The 12331-nt window shown below is 40.1% G+C and overlaps 1 protein-coding gene across 2 annotated transcripts in view; it reads right to left on the reverse strand.

Annotated features, from left to right (window-relative positions):
* Positions 1-12331, reverse strand: part of AATF (apoptosis antagonizing transcription factor) — a 102708-nt gene that overhangs the window by 35051 nt on the left and 55326 nt on the right. The window contains exons 9-10 of one of the 2 annotated variants that reach the window (XM_059996384.1): positions 3387-3454; positions 1077-1157 (exon numbers count right to left, since the gene is read on the reverse strand). The exons of the other annotated variant lie outside the window; for it this stretch is intronic. Coding sequence (XP_059852367.1) covers positions 1077-1157; positions 3387-3454 — 149 coding nt within the window. The remainder of the gene's footprint in view (positions 1-1076; positions 1158-3386; positions 3455-12331) is intronic. 2 annotated transcript variants of the gene reach the window in all.

The following is a 12331-nucleotide window of genomic DNA, read 5'->3' on the forward strand; positions in this document are numbered from 1 at the left end:
CATGCTCTTAACCAGTACACTGAAAACAAACTTGGAGAAGTATGAAGACTTGGAAACTTCAACATATGAAAAAACATAAACAAATTATAACAATTTAACCTGAGATTTAAGAAAGTGACTTTCAAGCACAAGATGATGAAAAGCTACTTTGCACTTCTGCAAAGTTAAAGAAAAATAAGCATTTCCTGATGAGTTTTGTTAAATACTAAAACAGGTTAATTGAAGTAGTGAAATCTGCTTCTCTGAAGATATTTAAAAATGAGACAGATCCACATTTGTCTAAAGGGAATTTAATGACAGGCAGGCTCTAATAAGGATGTGGGATTAGCTATCTGCCTAAAACTGTCCTAACACAATGAGTTTAACATTTTTTTTTCAGTGTGCACCTGAATTACAAGTAGTTTCTTTGACACTGAGGCCCTGTGAGAGTGATATTATGTAATATATAAAAATAGTTACAAGGAATCTAAGTCTGAAAGCATAGCAATGTCAATTCTACTCTTGCCCCATCTTTTGTCTCCATACTTTTAAGACTCCTTCAAGGGCTCACAGGGTTGAGGGCTTTCCTACACTCAGAAATGTCTCTCTGTTCTCATACAAATTATATTCCTCATCTCATTTAAGCAGTGTTAACATTCTCTGGAATCCTTCATTTTTACCTTTTTAGCATATTGCGTACATGTATGGCATCATGAAAATGGACCAATATAATTCTATGTCTAAACAAGACTCCAAAATACAATTTTTATATTGTTCTAAAGAAATCATTTTTTAAAACTAAGGCAATTTCAACGATCTTGTCTTATTTCCTTATTATTTCTCTTTCAGGGAAATGCAAATATCATTTAACCCATCCATTCACAACAGTAGAACAAGAAGTAACTATCTTTCCATTACAGAGTAAAAAAAAAACCAGAGTCTCAAAAAAAGCCTCAAATATTGCTTTAGTTATTTTTCTGCTCCTGAAAAACAGAATCATCAAAAGAAATAGAAAAATGATGTAATAGCCAACATGCAAGAGAAGAGATAAGGATAACAACACACAAGATTAACATTTTTTCTAAAAAGTAACTCACCGAAGTTTCCTTCCTTTGCTGGCTTTCCTATCTACTTTCTTGTGGATTTTGCTTCTTAACTTCTGGATTGCAAGCCACTGCCTAGGAAATTCACAAGCGATGTTATGCATCATCACTAATGGAAATAGTTACATGTATCGACAAATCGGAATTTTTCTCACTAACAACACTGCAGAAAGAAATCATCAACCTACATCAACTTCCTCAAGACAGTCTGGGGCCACAGAGACTAATCAACAGACGAGGATTTGTGCAATGGCTTAAAGAAACAAAAACAAAAACAAATGGCAGCTGGGAAATTCTACAGCAAATTTGGTTAACAATGCTCCTTAGTATTTGGAGTTACTGTGACAAGCACTAAATCTACCAGTCTGCAGGAAAACCCATCAAACTGAGTATAGCTGCTTGGGTTTGCTTTTAATGTTTTAGCTGTGCGGCCTGTTCTATGACTAATATTGCAGCTGCTGTTTGGTTTGAGCACGTGAATTCTTTAAATCTAATTTTCCCATTGTTAATGCCCAACTGCTTTTTCCTGTGCTTTCCACTTTTTGCTAAGTGTTAAGAATTATCCACTATCGATACTAGTTTTACAGTCATTTTATTTATTTAATTTGCATTTCAGCTATAATATTTCAGAATGTGTTGTTCAAAGGTAAGGGCTTTTTTTCCCGCAATATAATCTCAATACCAAGAGCCCCAATATAATCTCAATACCACTGTCACACCTAAAAAAAGTTGACAATAATTCTTTACTATCAAATATTCACTCTAAATTTCCGAGGTCGTCTCAACTTTACAGTTAGTTTGCTTGAATCAGGATCCAAACAAGATTCATATATTCTGCAGTCATTTTATTTTACTTTTATTTTTTTAACATCTTTATTGGAGTATAATTGCTTTACAATGTTGTGTTAGTTTCTGCTGTATAACAAAGTGAATCAGCTATATGTATACATATATCCCCATATCCCCCCTCTTGATTCTCCCTCCCACCCTCCCTATCCCACCCCTCTGGGTGATCACAAAGCACCGAGTTGATCTCCCTGTGCTATGCAGCCGCTTCCCACTAGCTATCTATTTTACATTTGGTAGTCTGCAGTCGTTTTAGATTAAAAGAAATTAATTTTTCAAATAAAAGATACTGGGCTAAGAAAATCTTCATATATTGCTCATATGAACAAATGTGGGGGGAAAAAAGGAAAAACAGCAGCAGCTACTCATCTTACCTGATTTACACAATGAAAATTTAACATCAAAAAAAAAAAATCCAGGGAAATCCAATTACTGTAATCTTAATATAATCTTAATTACCATAATCTATTTTATTGTAAAGTCAGATAAATGTACAATATAATCATCACTTAAATGCAATTTGCTCTATCACATTAAATTTATGGTGAACAGCTCTCTATAGCATTCCAGAGATATACAAAATATCAACATCCTACCCTAAAATTCATGTTTTACTCACATAAAATTATTTCATCAACACAAATTTTTCATTGTGATCTCAAAATGCTGCTCTGCCCCAGAATCCCATTCTGATACTTGCAGCTTTTGTTTCCTTTCATGCTTTTGCAAATTATGGCTCATGGCTATTTAAATGTACACTATTCATTAGGTAGCACTCTCAACGTCCTTTTTATTTTCCAGCCACAGGATGAAGCATACACAAGGGCCTTCCTTCACTACTTTCCATTCTACCCTGACATCTGGGTAATGCCGCCACGTTCCATTTCTAATTGTGCCACAGCTTTCACTGAAGGGGTGGAGGTCTAAATTAGGGCACACTCTCCCAGAGCAAGGAACCTGTTGTGCACAGTGCCACGTCCTGACAGCGGAGAGCATGCATCTGGGTGGATGCTTTTTACCCACTGGTCAGAGATTGATACAGATAAAATCACAGCCCAATCCAGAGAGCAAAGAGATTAAGAGGGACTTTGTGAAACAAACCCTAAAATAAACACCTATAGGCATTTTATAATCTCTTATTCAAACTGCACTTAAGGCAATGTAGGTAGGGTAAACAATTTCCATCACTCTGCCTGTCTAGTTCTTGTTATCTTGCTTAACTTTTTTTTTTTAATTTGGCTGTGCGGCATGACTTGTAGGATCTCAGTTCCCTGACTAGGGACTGAACCCGGTCCACAGCAGTGAAAGCCCGGAATCCTAATCACTAGGCCACCAGGGAACTCTCAACTTTTATAATTATAGGACCAATCGTTGCCTTGGAGGCTGAATTAAGGAGATTCAGAGGGAGAAACTATTATACAGGCTACTTGCATGAATAGAAAGCCATATCTAAATTACCTTCCCATGGCCACCTGATCATTGGGATCCAAGGAGCTGGTCTTCCGTTCTATGAGTTCTCGAAGGAGCTGGGGAAAAAGGAAAGCAAGTGATTTATTTATCATCTCCCAGCACCAACTGACTTTAAAAGGGCACAGGAGGAATTCTGAACGGCATAGTGACAGCTCTAAACTACAATCAATAAGGGACAACTCAGTGGCAAGAGCATGACTGAATTCCCATTAACCCTTTCATATTTATATATCTTTAAAAAGAGCTATAAGCAATAGCTGAGAACAAAGTCCATTTGAAAGACTTATTGTACTGCAGTTCATTTCAAATGGATCAATGAGTATGCAACATTCCCTTCATTGTTTTTATGATTAGTTTTGTCCACCTCATCGATATCAGTGGAGAATCTATAAAAGGTCAGGTGGGAAGGGCTGGGTGGCAAAGAGGAACACGCATCAGCTTCTCACCAACAGGATAATGGTACATGGTTAACTTCTGACCTATAACCTCCGGCAGTCAGGAAGGTCTTCCTTAGGCAAAAAGCCTTTATTAGATATAACTAAAAGTGTGGACTTCACTCTCTTGCTTTCCACAGCTGGTACCCTAGCATGCTTACTAATAAATAACTTAACCATATATGACACCAACACATTCACAGCCACAACAACTTTAATAAGGAACCTAAAGAAAGTCGTATGTGCATACTGGAAACACAACACAGACAGCCAGTCTCTCAGCCCCACAATTAACTCCATGGGAACTCTAAATCACTCTCCTACTCTCCTCTTAATACTGGGTATCCCACCGCATGCAATCAAAGCCTAAATCTGTATCTTACACACAGACTGAAGAATTTGCATTGGATCTTAAAGTCCCACGTGAGAAGAAGCAATGGATTTAAAAGTTAAACACTAAAGAAGGAGAATTTTAAATTACAATAATAAAACTAGATATCATCTCTCCTACACAAGTGCTATATACAGGGAAACAGCAACAGAGATTAAAATTCCAAAAATCTTCTGAGAGGGACTTCCCTGGTGGCACAGTGGTTAAGAATCCATCTGCCAATGCAGGGGACACGGGTTCAAGTCCTGGTCTGGGAAGATCCCACATGCCTCAGAGCAGCTAAGCCTGTACGCCACAACTACTGAGCCTGCACTCTAGATCCTGCGAGCCACAGCTACTGAGCCCTCGTGCCACAACTACTGAAGCCCACGCGTCTAGAGCCCACGCCCCACAAGAGAAGCCACCGCAATGAGAAGCCCGCGCACCGCAATGAAGAGTAGCCCCCCCCACCGCAACTAGAGAAAGCCTGCGCACAGCAACGAAGACCCAACGCAGCCAAAAATAAATAAATAAATAATCTTCTGAGAGAAATCCAAGGGAAGACACTAAAATAAACTCCTTCCTGCTTATCACCTGTCAATAACACAGGTTTGACTTTAAAACTTGTTTCTTCACAAAAATAAGTAATCATTTTGTAGGTAAGGCATGGGAGCAATACAGATAGTTCATCAAGTTAAACAGCCAAAGTCTGTGGGAGGATAACGAAGGAGGGATAAATTCCTACGAAAGTAGTTCACTCTCTAATTGTCATTTGTTTATGTAAGTAGGCACTGGAAGAAGCACAACAAATTTGTAAAAATACTCATTTCCATATAGAACGAACCTTTATTGCAAACGGGAAAAGGATATCTCAATCGCAAATAAAAAACCTCCTGTGATGTTTTCTCATTTACTTATTTTAGACATTATTACTACAATGGCAATTACATTTAAAAATGCGGGGACCAGAGGCCTCTGGTTTATTATCACTAGAAAACAGCAAGCTATTTCTCTGCCCTGTTTATCTGATTGACTCCCAACATCTTTCTGGCAGCCAATCTATCAGTTTATCTCCCCTACTTCATCACAGTCACTTCTGGCAGCTAAATACAAGATCCAAATCCAGTGTTACACAGACATACGACACAGGAACCCTATGTAACACCGCTACTCTGTAAACAGCTGCCCTTAAGGCTAAGCCAAAATGGGCTCTGGTTCCTAGTCAGCATCCTGTCAAAAGCAAGGTTAGGGGAGGCGGGGGGGCGGGGGGGGGGGGAAGAGGTTAACAAAAAGAATCTTTTTTTCTTTTAATAAAAAAGAAGAAGAGAAAACAAAATAAAAAAGAAGGAAAATAATGGGATCACTACATCTCATTGCCCTTACCTTGTTCCAGCCACATAAGAGATAACAGCCACGATTCCTGGTTTTCCTAATGATCTCTGATCCCTTGAGACTGGGGCCATCACGGCCACTGGGAAGGAGCGCTCAGGGAAGGCTGCCCCAGCACAACGTGGGAGGCTGGAAACGGGAGCCGCATGACCGCAGTGGGTCTGTTACACTCGCAGTGGTCTCTGCAGTTCCAACACCAAGCTGGTGCAGCATTTACTCTCAAGCACCCTGTGTACTTTACATATTCTGGGTTGCATTTTCACTACCCAAGTGTCTCACAGCTATTCTTAGTCATTCATGGTTAGGAAGAGAGTTTTATTGGTCTATCTGGCCGAGTCTAGTTTATTCAGTCCAATGTTTCAGAAGACCCTGTTGTGTGCAAGGCAAGAATAAGAAAGTAGCAAGAAAATAAGTAAACAAATGCTCCTCGTGGCTATTGCTATTCCCCACAGCTCTATCACTGGGCTTAAATTTAATTAGGAAAAATGCTTTCAAAAAAGTTGCCGAATAATGAAGTTTTAGGGATACTGCTGAAGAACTTAGCTTTGCTTCTCAGTTCAATTTTCAAAGCTTAACTTTATGACCAAACTTTTCCATTAAAATTCCAGTTTCTGTTAGTTTCTGGAGCTTTTTATTTCAACAATAATGATACAATAGTCCTAATTTTCTATGTGATTTGGAAAATGGAGAGATATATGAAATATTTTTGTTCCAGTCTGTTATAATTCCTCCAGAGAGTCAATCCAGAAAGGCTTGATTGTTTCTCTAGTTCTAGGGGAAAATCATAGATGTAGTTGGGTTTCCAGGCCAGCCCACAAAAACCTATTTAACCCATAACAACATATGTGAGGAATGGCACCGACAGTACTATTCAGAATCGAATCAACATTTATAATACTCTGCCTGGAAAAATGCACACCAGAATCAGTTAAAAATGGCAGTTTGAACACATTAGTCTATCTCTTCTCCCTTCTCAACTCCTCTAAAAGACAGTAGAGGGAAAAAAATAAATGTATTAACCCGCAAGAAAGAAGAGAAAAGGGAGAGCTAAGGAGAGTAGCTTTTCACAAAATTTTCAAAGACAGTCAGGAGATGAAGGAGTAAAAGGAAGTTATCACCCAAATGTCCAGAGGGAATAAAGGTGAGGGTGGAGCTAGTGAGGCCCACAGAATCCCTGTGAGATGAGCTCTTGGCGGGCAGTTACCCTGAAAGGTGGAGAAGGGGAAGGGGGCAGAACCATGGGCCTTCTCCATTATCCCACACAACCAAGTGACTACCCCACAGGGAGAAAAGAAGCTTTATTCTCTGCAAAAACTGAGCCACAAAAGTTCCAAACTGAGAGATGTGAGGCACGGAAGGCTGAGATGGGGCATAAGGGAAAGGCTCGATGCTCAACTCTAGGACCTTCTGTCTCCTTCCCCCACCCTCTACACAGAACACTAGCACCATGTGTAAAATTTCCAAGGCAGGAGAGGAGCCTTTTCTGGAGAAACTGCATGGTCACCCCCTGTCTCCCCGGAAAATAAGATTTCCAAGTTCTAACAAGCAAGACATTAGTTCACAGCAAAATTATATATAAAGGAGCCAAAAAGCTCTGCCCAGGTTCCAGAGATACTTTTGAATGCCTTACTCTGAAACACGAAGGGACAGTTAAGGATCACCAACATCTGAGGAAAGCCTCAGACACAGACCAAAACAAACAGAAAAAAAAGGGACTCAAGAAAGCAACGCAGAGAACAAACGAAACAAACGCACACAAAAAAAAAGAAGAAAGAAAAAGAAAAGAAAGAGAAAAGAACTCACGATGGATGACCTCAGAGAAGTGAGAGAAGACACATTTCCACAAGAACGGGATGCTATGAGAAAAGAGTAAAACAAGAAATTAAACGCAAAACAGAAATGTTTAAAAATTTCAATAGAATAACTGGAAGATAAATGTACAAAAATCTCTTAGATATAAAACAAGAAGGCCCAAAGATGATATCCCCTTGATTATTTGTGAGAAAAGAAAGAAACTTAGAGGATAATCCAGAATGTCAAACACCTGCCTAACAAAGGCTGGGAGAAAATTATTAATGAAATAATTTTAAAAACTTCCCCAAATCGAAGGACAAGAATGAACCCACCACAACCTAGTGCAACCTAGTGCAATGAAAAAGGACCTTTTGTAAGATACATCATCATGAAATGTGGAACTCCAGAAGCAAAGAGAAGATCCTAAATGGTTAGAGGAAAAATAGGTCACATGTAAAGAGGGTGACCACATGGCCCCAGCTACCCCAGAGAGTCCTGGTTAATGCCTGCTGTCCTGCTATTCTTTCAGGCTAGCACCTCAAGGGTTCTAGTTTTGACAATGAATTATACAGTCACCCTAAATATTAAGGACTGTAAATCTAAATGGGATTAGACATCTCAATAGCAATAACAGATGCCAGAGGACAGCAGAGCAAGGCCTTCAAAATTCTGAGGAAAATAACTTTCAACCTCAAGTTCCATACACAGCCAAAATATTAACCAAGTATGAGAGTTACATAAAGCATTTCACATAGGCAAGGACTCAACAATTTACTTTCCACACGCTCTTTCACAGGAAGATGTGCCTCAGTAAAATGAGAGCACACGGCAAGAAGGACGAAGACAGGAGATGTTAGAAAACAGGTCTACCTCAGGAAAGAAGTGAGGCAAGTCCCAGGACTACAGATGGCACAGCCCCAGAGAGCCTGTTCCAGAAAGGAAGAGTCCAGGGAGCTCCAGGAGCAAGCGCTCCAGGAGAAAGGGGGAAAATGATAGGTTAAGTACATCTTTTAAAAGCGGGTATTATTCACTCTAGGAAAAAACAAATTTGTAAGGAAATGTAATCACAGTACATCACTTGTGAACATTTATTTAATCATATATTGGAAACAATTGTTTTCACAAAACTGCGACAATAAGTACAAGAGAAGAATGGAGAACTGAAGCATTGGGAGTGAGGAGGGAGCAGGGCCTCACTACCACAATGGGAAATCAAGAGAGGATTTCAAAAATGATGGACATCAATAAATCAACAGTCATATAAACACGTTATTTAAAACCATGCAAAAAAAAAAAAAAAAAAACCATGCAAGTAGGACTTCCCTGGTGGCGCAGTGGTTAAGAGTCCGCCTGCCAGTGCAGGGGACACGGGTTCAAGCCCTGGTCTGGGAAGATCCCACATGCCGCGGAGCAACTAAGCCCATGCGCCACAACTACTGAGCCTGTGCTCTAGAGCCCGCGAGCCACAACGACTGAGCCCGTGTGCCACAACTACTGAAGCCTGCATGCCTAGAGCCCGTGCTCCGCAACAAGAAAAGCCGCCGCAATGAGAAGCCCGTGCACCGCAATGAAGAGTAGCCCCTGCTCGCCACAGCTAGAGAAAGCCCACGTGCAGCAACAAAGACTCAACACAGCCAAAAAATAAACAAATAAATTTATTTAAAAAAAAAATCTCTTACGAATATTTTTCTGTTCCGTAAAATAAAACATGAAAACATACTAGAAATAATACAAATAACATTTATTTTGATTTGCTGCAGATAATGCCAAACAACTGTTTATAACTTTATTGAGCTATAATTCACTTACCATACAATTCACCCATTCAGAGTGTATATAATTCAGCACTTTCTAGTAAATTCAGAACTGTGCAATCATATTTAATTTTAGAACACTTTCATCCCACCTAAAAGAAACCCCATACTAGCTGTCATCCCCAGTATCCACCAGCCACATACCCCCAGTAGCCCTAAGCAACCACTAATCCTTCTGTCTTTATAGACATGCCCATTCTGGACATCTCATATAAAGAGGATCATATAATATATGGCCTTTTATGACTGGCTTATTTCACTTAACAGATTTTCAAGCTTTATTCACATTGTAGCATATGTTGGTACTTCCTTCCTTTTTATGGCTGAGTAACATTCCTTCGTGGATGCTGTGGCATCGTCCATCGCTGCATGGAGCCACAGATGCAGAAAACAAGCTTACGGTCACGATAAGCGGGGGGTGGGGGATAAACTGGGAGACTGGGAATGACACATACGCACTACTATATATAAAGCAGATAACTAATAAGGACCAACTGTATAGCACAGGGAACTCTACTCAATACTCTGTAATGGCCTATATGGGAAAAGAATCTAAAAAAAGAGTGGACAGATGTATATGTATGACTGAATCACTTTGCTGTACACCTGAAACTAATACAACATTGTAAATCAACTATACTCCAATAAAAATTCTTTAAAATTTCATATGTTTGTAATAAAATTGATCAGAGTATTTTTGTATGATGTGCATAAAAAAATATTCCTTTGTATGTATATACCACATTATGTTTAGCCATTCACCATTGAGGGACACTTGGGTTACTTCCACTTTATGGCTATTATGAATAATGCTGCTATGAACATTCACGTACTACTCTTTGCGCGGACATATGCTTCCATCTCTCTTGGGTTTATACTTAAGAGGAGAATTGCTAGCTCATGCAGTTAACTCTACGTTTAACATTTTGAGGAACTGCCAGACAGTCTTCCAAAAATGCTGCATCACTTTACCTTCCCACTACCAGCATACGAGGGGTCCAACTTCTCCACATCCTTGCCAGCACTTGCTATTACCTGCCTTTTTCATTATAGCCACCCTAGTGGGTGTAAAGTATTATCTCATTGTGGTTTTGATTTGCATTTCCCTGATGGCAAATGAAGTTAATCATCGTTCTGTGCTTACTGGCCATTTGCATATCTTCTTTGGAGAAATGTCTATTCAGATGCTTTGCCCATTTTTAAATTAGGTTGTCTTTTTATGATTGAGTTTTAAGAGTTCTTTATATACTCTGGATACCAGTCCCTTATTAACGCCCATTCTGTGGACTGTCATCGAAGTTTTTAACTTTGATGTGGTCCAATTTTTTCTTTTGTCATTGGTGTATTTGGTATTGTATCTAAGAAGCCACTGCCTAACCCAAGGTCATGAAGATTTACTCCCATGTTTTCTTCTAAGAGCTTTATAATTTTAGTTCTTATATTTAGATCTAGGATACAGTTTGAGTTAACTTTTACGTGTGGTATGAGGTTGGGGTCTGACTTCATTCTATTGCATGTGGATATCCAAAATGCACCACTTGTTCAAAGACTATTCTTTTTTTTTTTAAACAGCTTTATTTTTTTTTATAGATTTACTTTTATTTGAATACATTGTTTTTTGTGCTTTCTTTTTGTCTGCGTTGGGTCTTCATCGCTGTGCATGGGCTTTCTCTAGTTGCGGCAAGTGGGGGCTACTCTTCGTTGTGGTGCGTGGGCTTCTCATTGCAGTGGCTTCTCTTGTTGCGGAGCACGGGCTCTAGAGCGCAGGCTCAGGAGCTGTGGCGCACGGGCTTAGCTGCTCCGCAGTACGTGGGATCTGCCCAGATCAGGGATGGAACCCATGTCCCCTGCATTGGCAGGCGGATTCTTAACTACTGCACCACCAGGGAAGTCCCTTCAAAGACTATTCTTTTCCCCATTGAATTGTTTTGGCACCCTTATCAAAAATCCAAGTAATTTTTAAAGCATTTGGTTTTATAGCCTCATATTCCCTGGCTTTCTGAATTTGTAACACAGTTACTGACTCCTACCTCTCAGGTTTCCATGGTTCATAGCCACAGATGCTTGAGATGGAAAAAAGGTTGGGGCAACCCTGTATGTAACTTACTTAGCCTCGCCGAGTCAGGATTTTTCAAACTCCCTCCCCAATACATAGAGAGCACATGAAAGAAGGGCAGTCAACCCCTCTTACATGTGTTTCAGCCCCTCCCTTAATGATAGATATAAAAAGTGGCTTCATAAGGCTTGGGTTTACTCTCCCCTCAGCTTCCTCTCTAGCTCCCACAAGAATTCTTAGTGAAGAAATATTTCTGCTCTAACTCCTGCTTTACTACCCGTTTTTTTTTTAGTTCTCAGATCTCCAGTCTTTCAAATTATACCCAAAAGGAGTCATTTGCAATTTTCATACTATATTTGAAGCATACAAAAGATAAATCCACATATACTATATTGTCCACACCTATAGTATAAAATCGCCACAAGGTGACCCACTGTCCGTAGGTAACTATTTTTTCTCTGTCCCCTTTGCACATTGCCCAATCACTCCTCAACCAACTCTGCACCACCCAACAGTTCTGGCTCCATTATTCTACTGAAACACCTCAGGCCCAGGTCTCAAGATGCCCGTGTCTAATGAACATCTGTCACGACTCAACCTTCTAGACTTCTTGAAGCAGCAAGTGACGCTGGACATTCTCACCTTCCTGAAACACCCTTTTCTTGGCATCTTTGAGGCACCTCCTTCGTTTTACGCCATATTCAGCCAGCTCCTCTACCCAAACATTAAATGCTAACATCCCTCAAGACTCAGTTCCAAGCTTTCTTTCTTTTTTTAATTAATTAATTTACTTATTTATTTTTGGCCGTGCTGGGTCTTCGTTGCTCTGCGCAGGCTTTCTCTGGTTGCAGTGACCAGGGCCTACTCTTCATTGTGGTACGCGGGCTTCTCATTGCGGTGGCCTCTCTTGTTGTGGAGCACAGGCTAGGCTTCAGTAGCTGTCGCACGCAGGCTCAGTAGTTGTGGCTCACAGGCTCCGTTGCTCCGCAGCATGTGGGATCCTCCCGGACCAGGGCTTGAACCTGTGTCCCCTGCATTGGCAGGTGGATTCCTAACCACTGCGCCACCAGGGAAGT

The sequence above is a fragment of the Delphinus delphis genome, chromosome 19 (assembly GCF_949987515.2).
Source record: "Delphinus delphis chromosome 19, mDelDel1.2, whole genome shotgun sequence".
NCBI classification, from domain to species: Eukaryota; Metazoa; Chordata; class Mammalia; order Artiodactyla; family Delphinidae; genus Delphinus; species Delphinus delphis.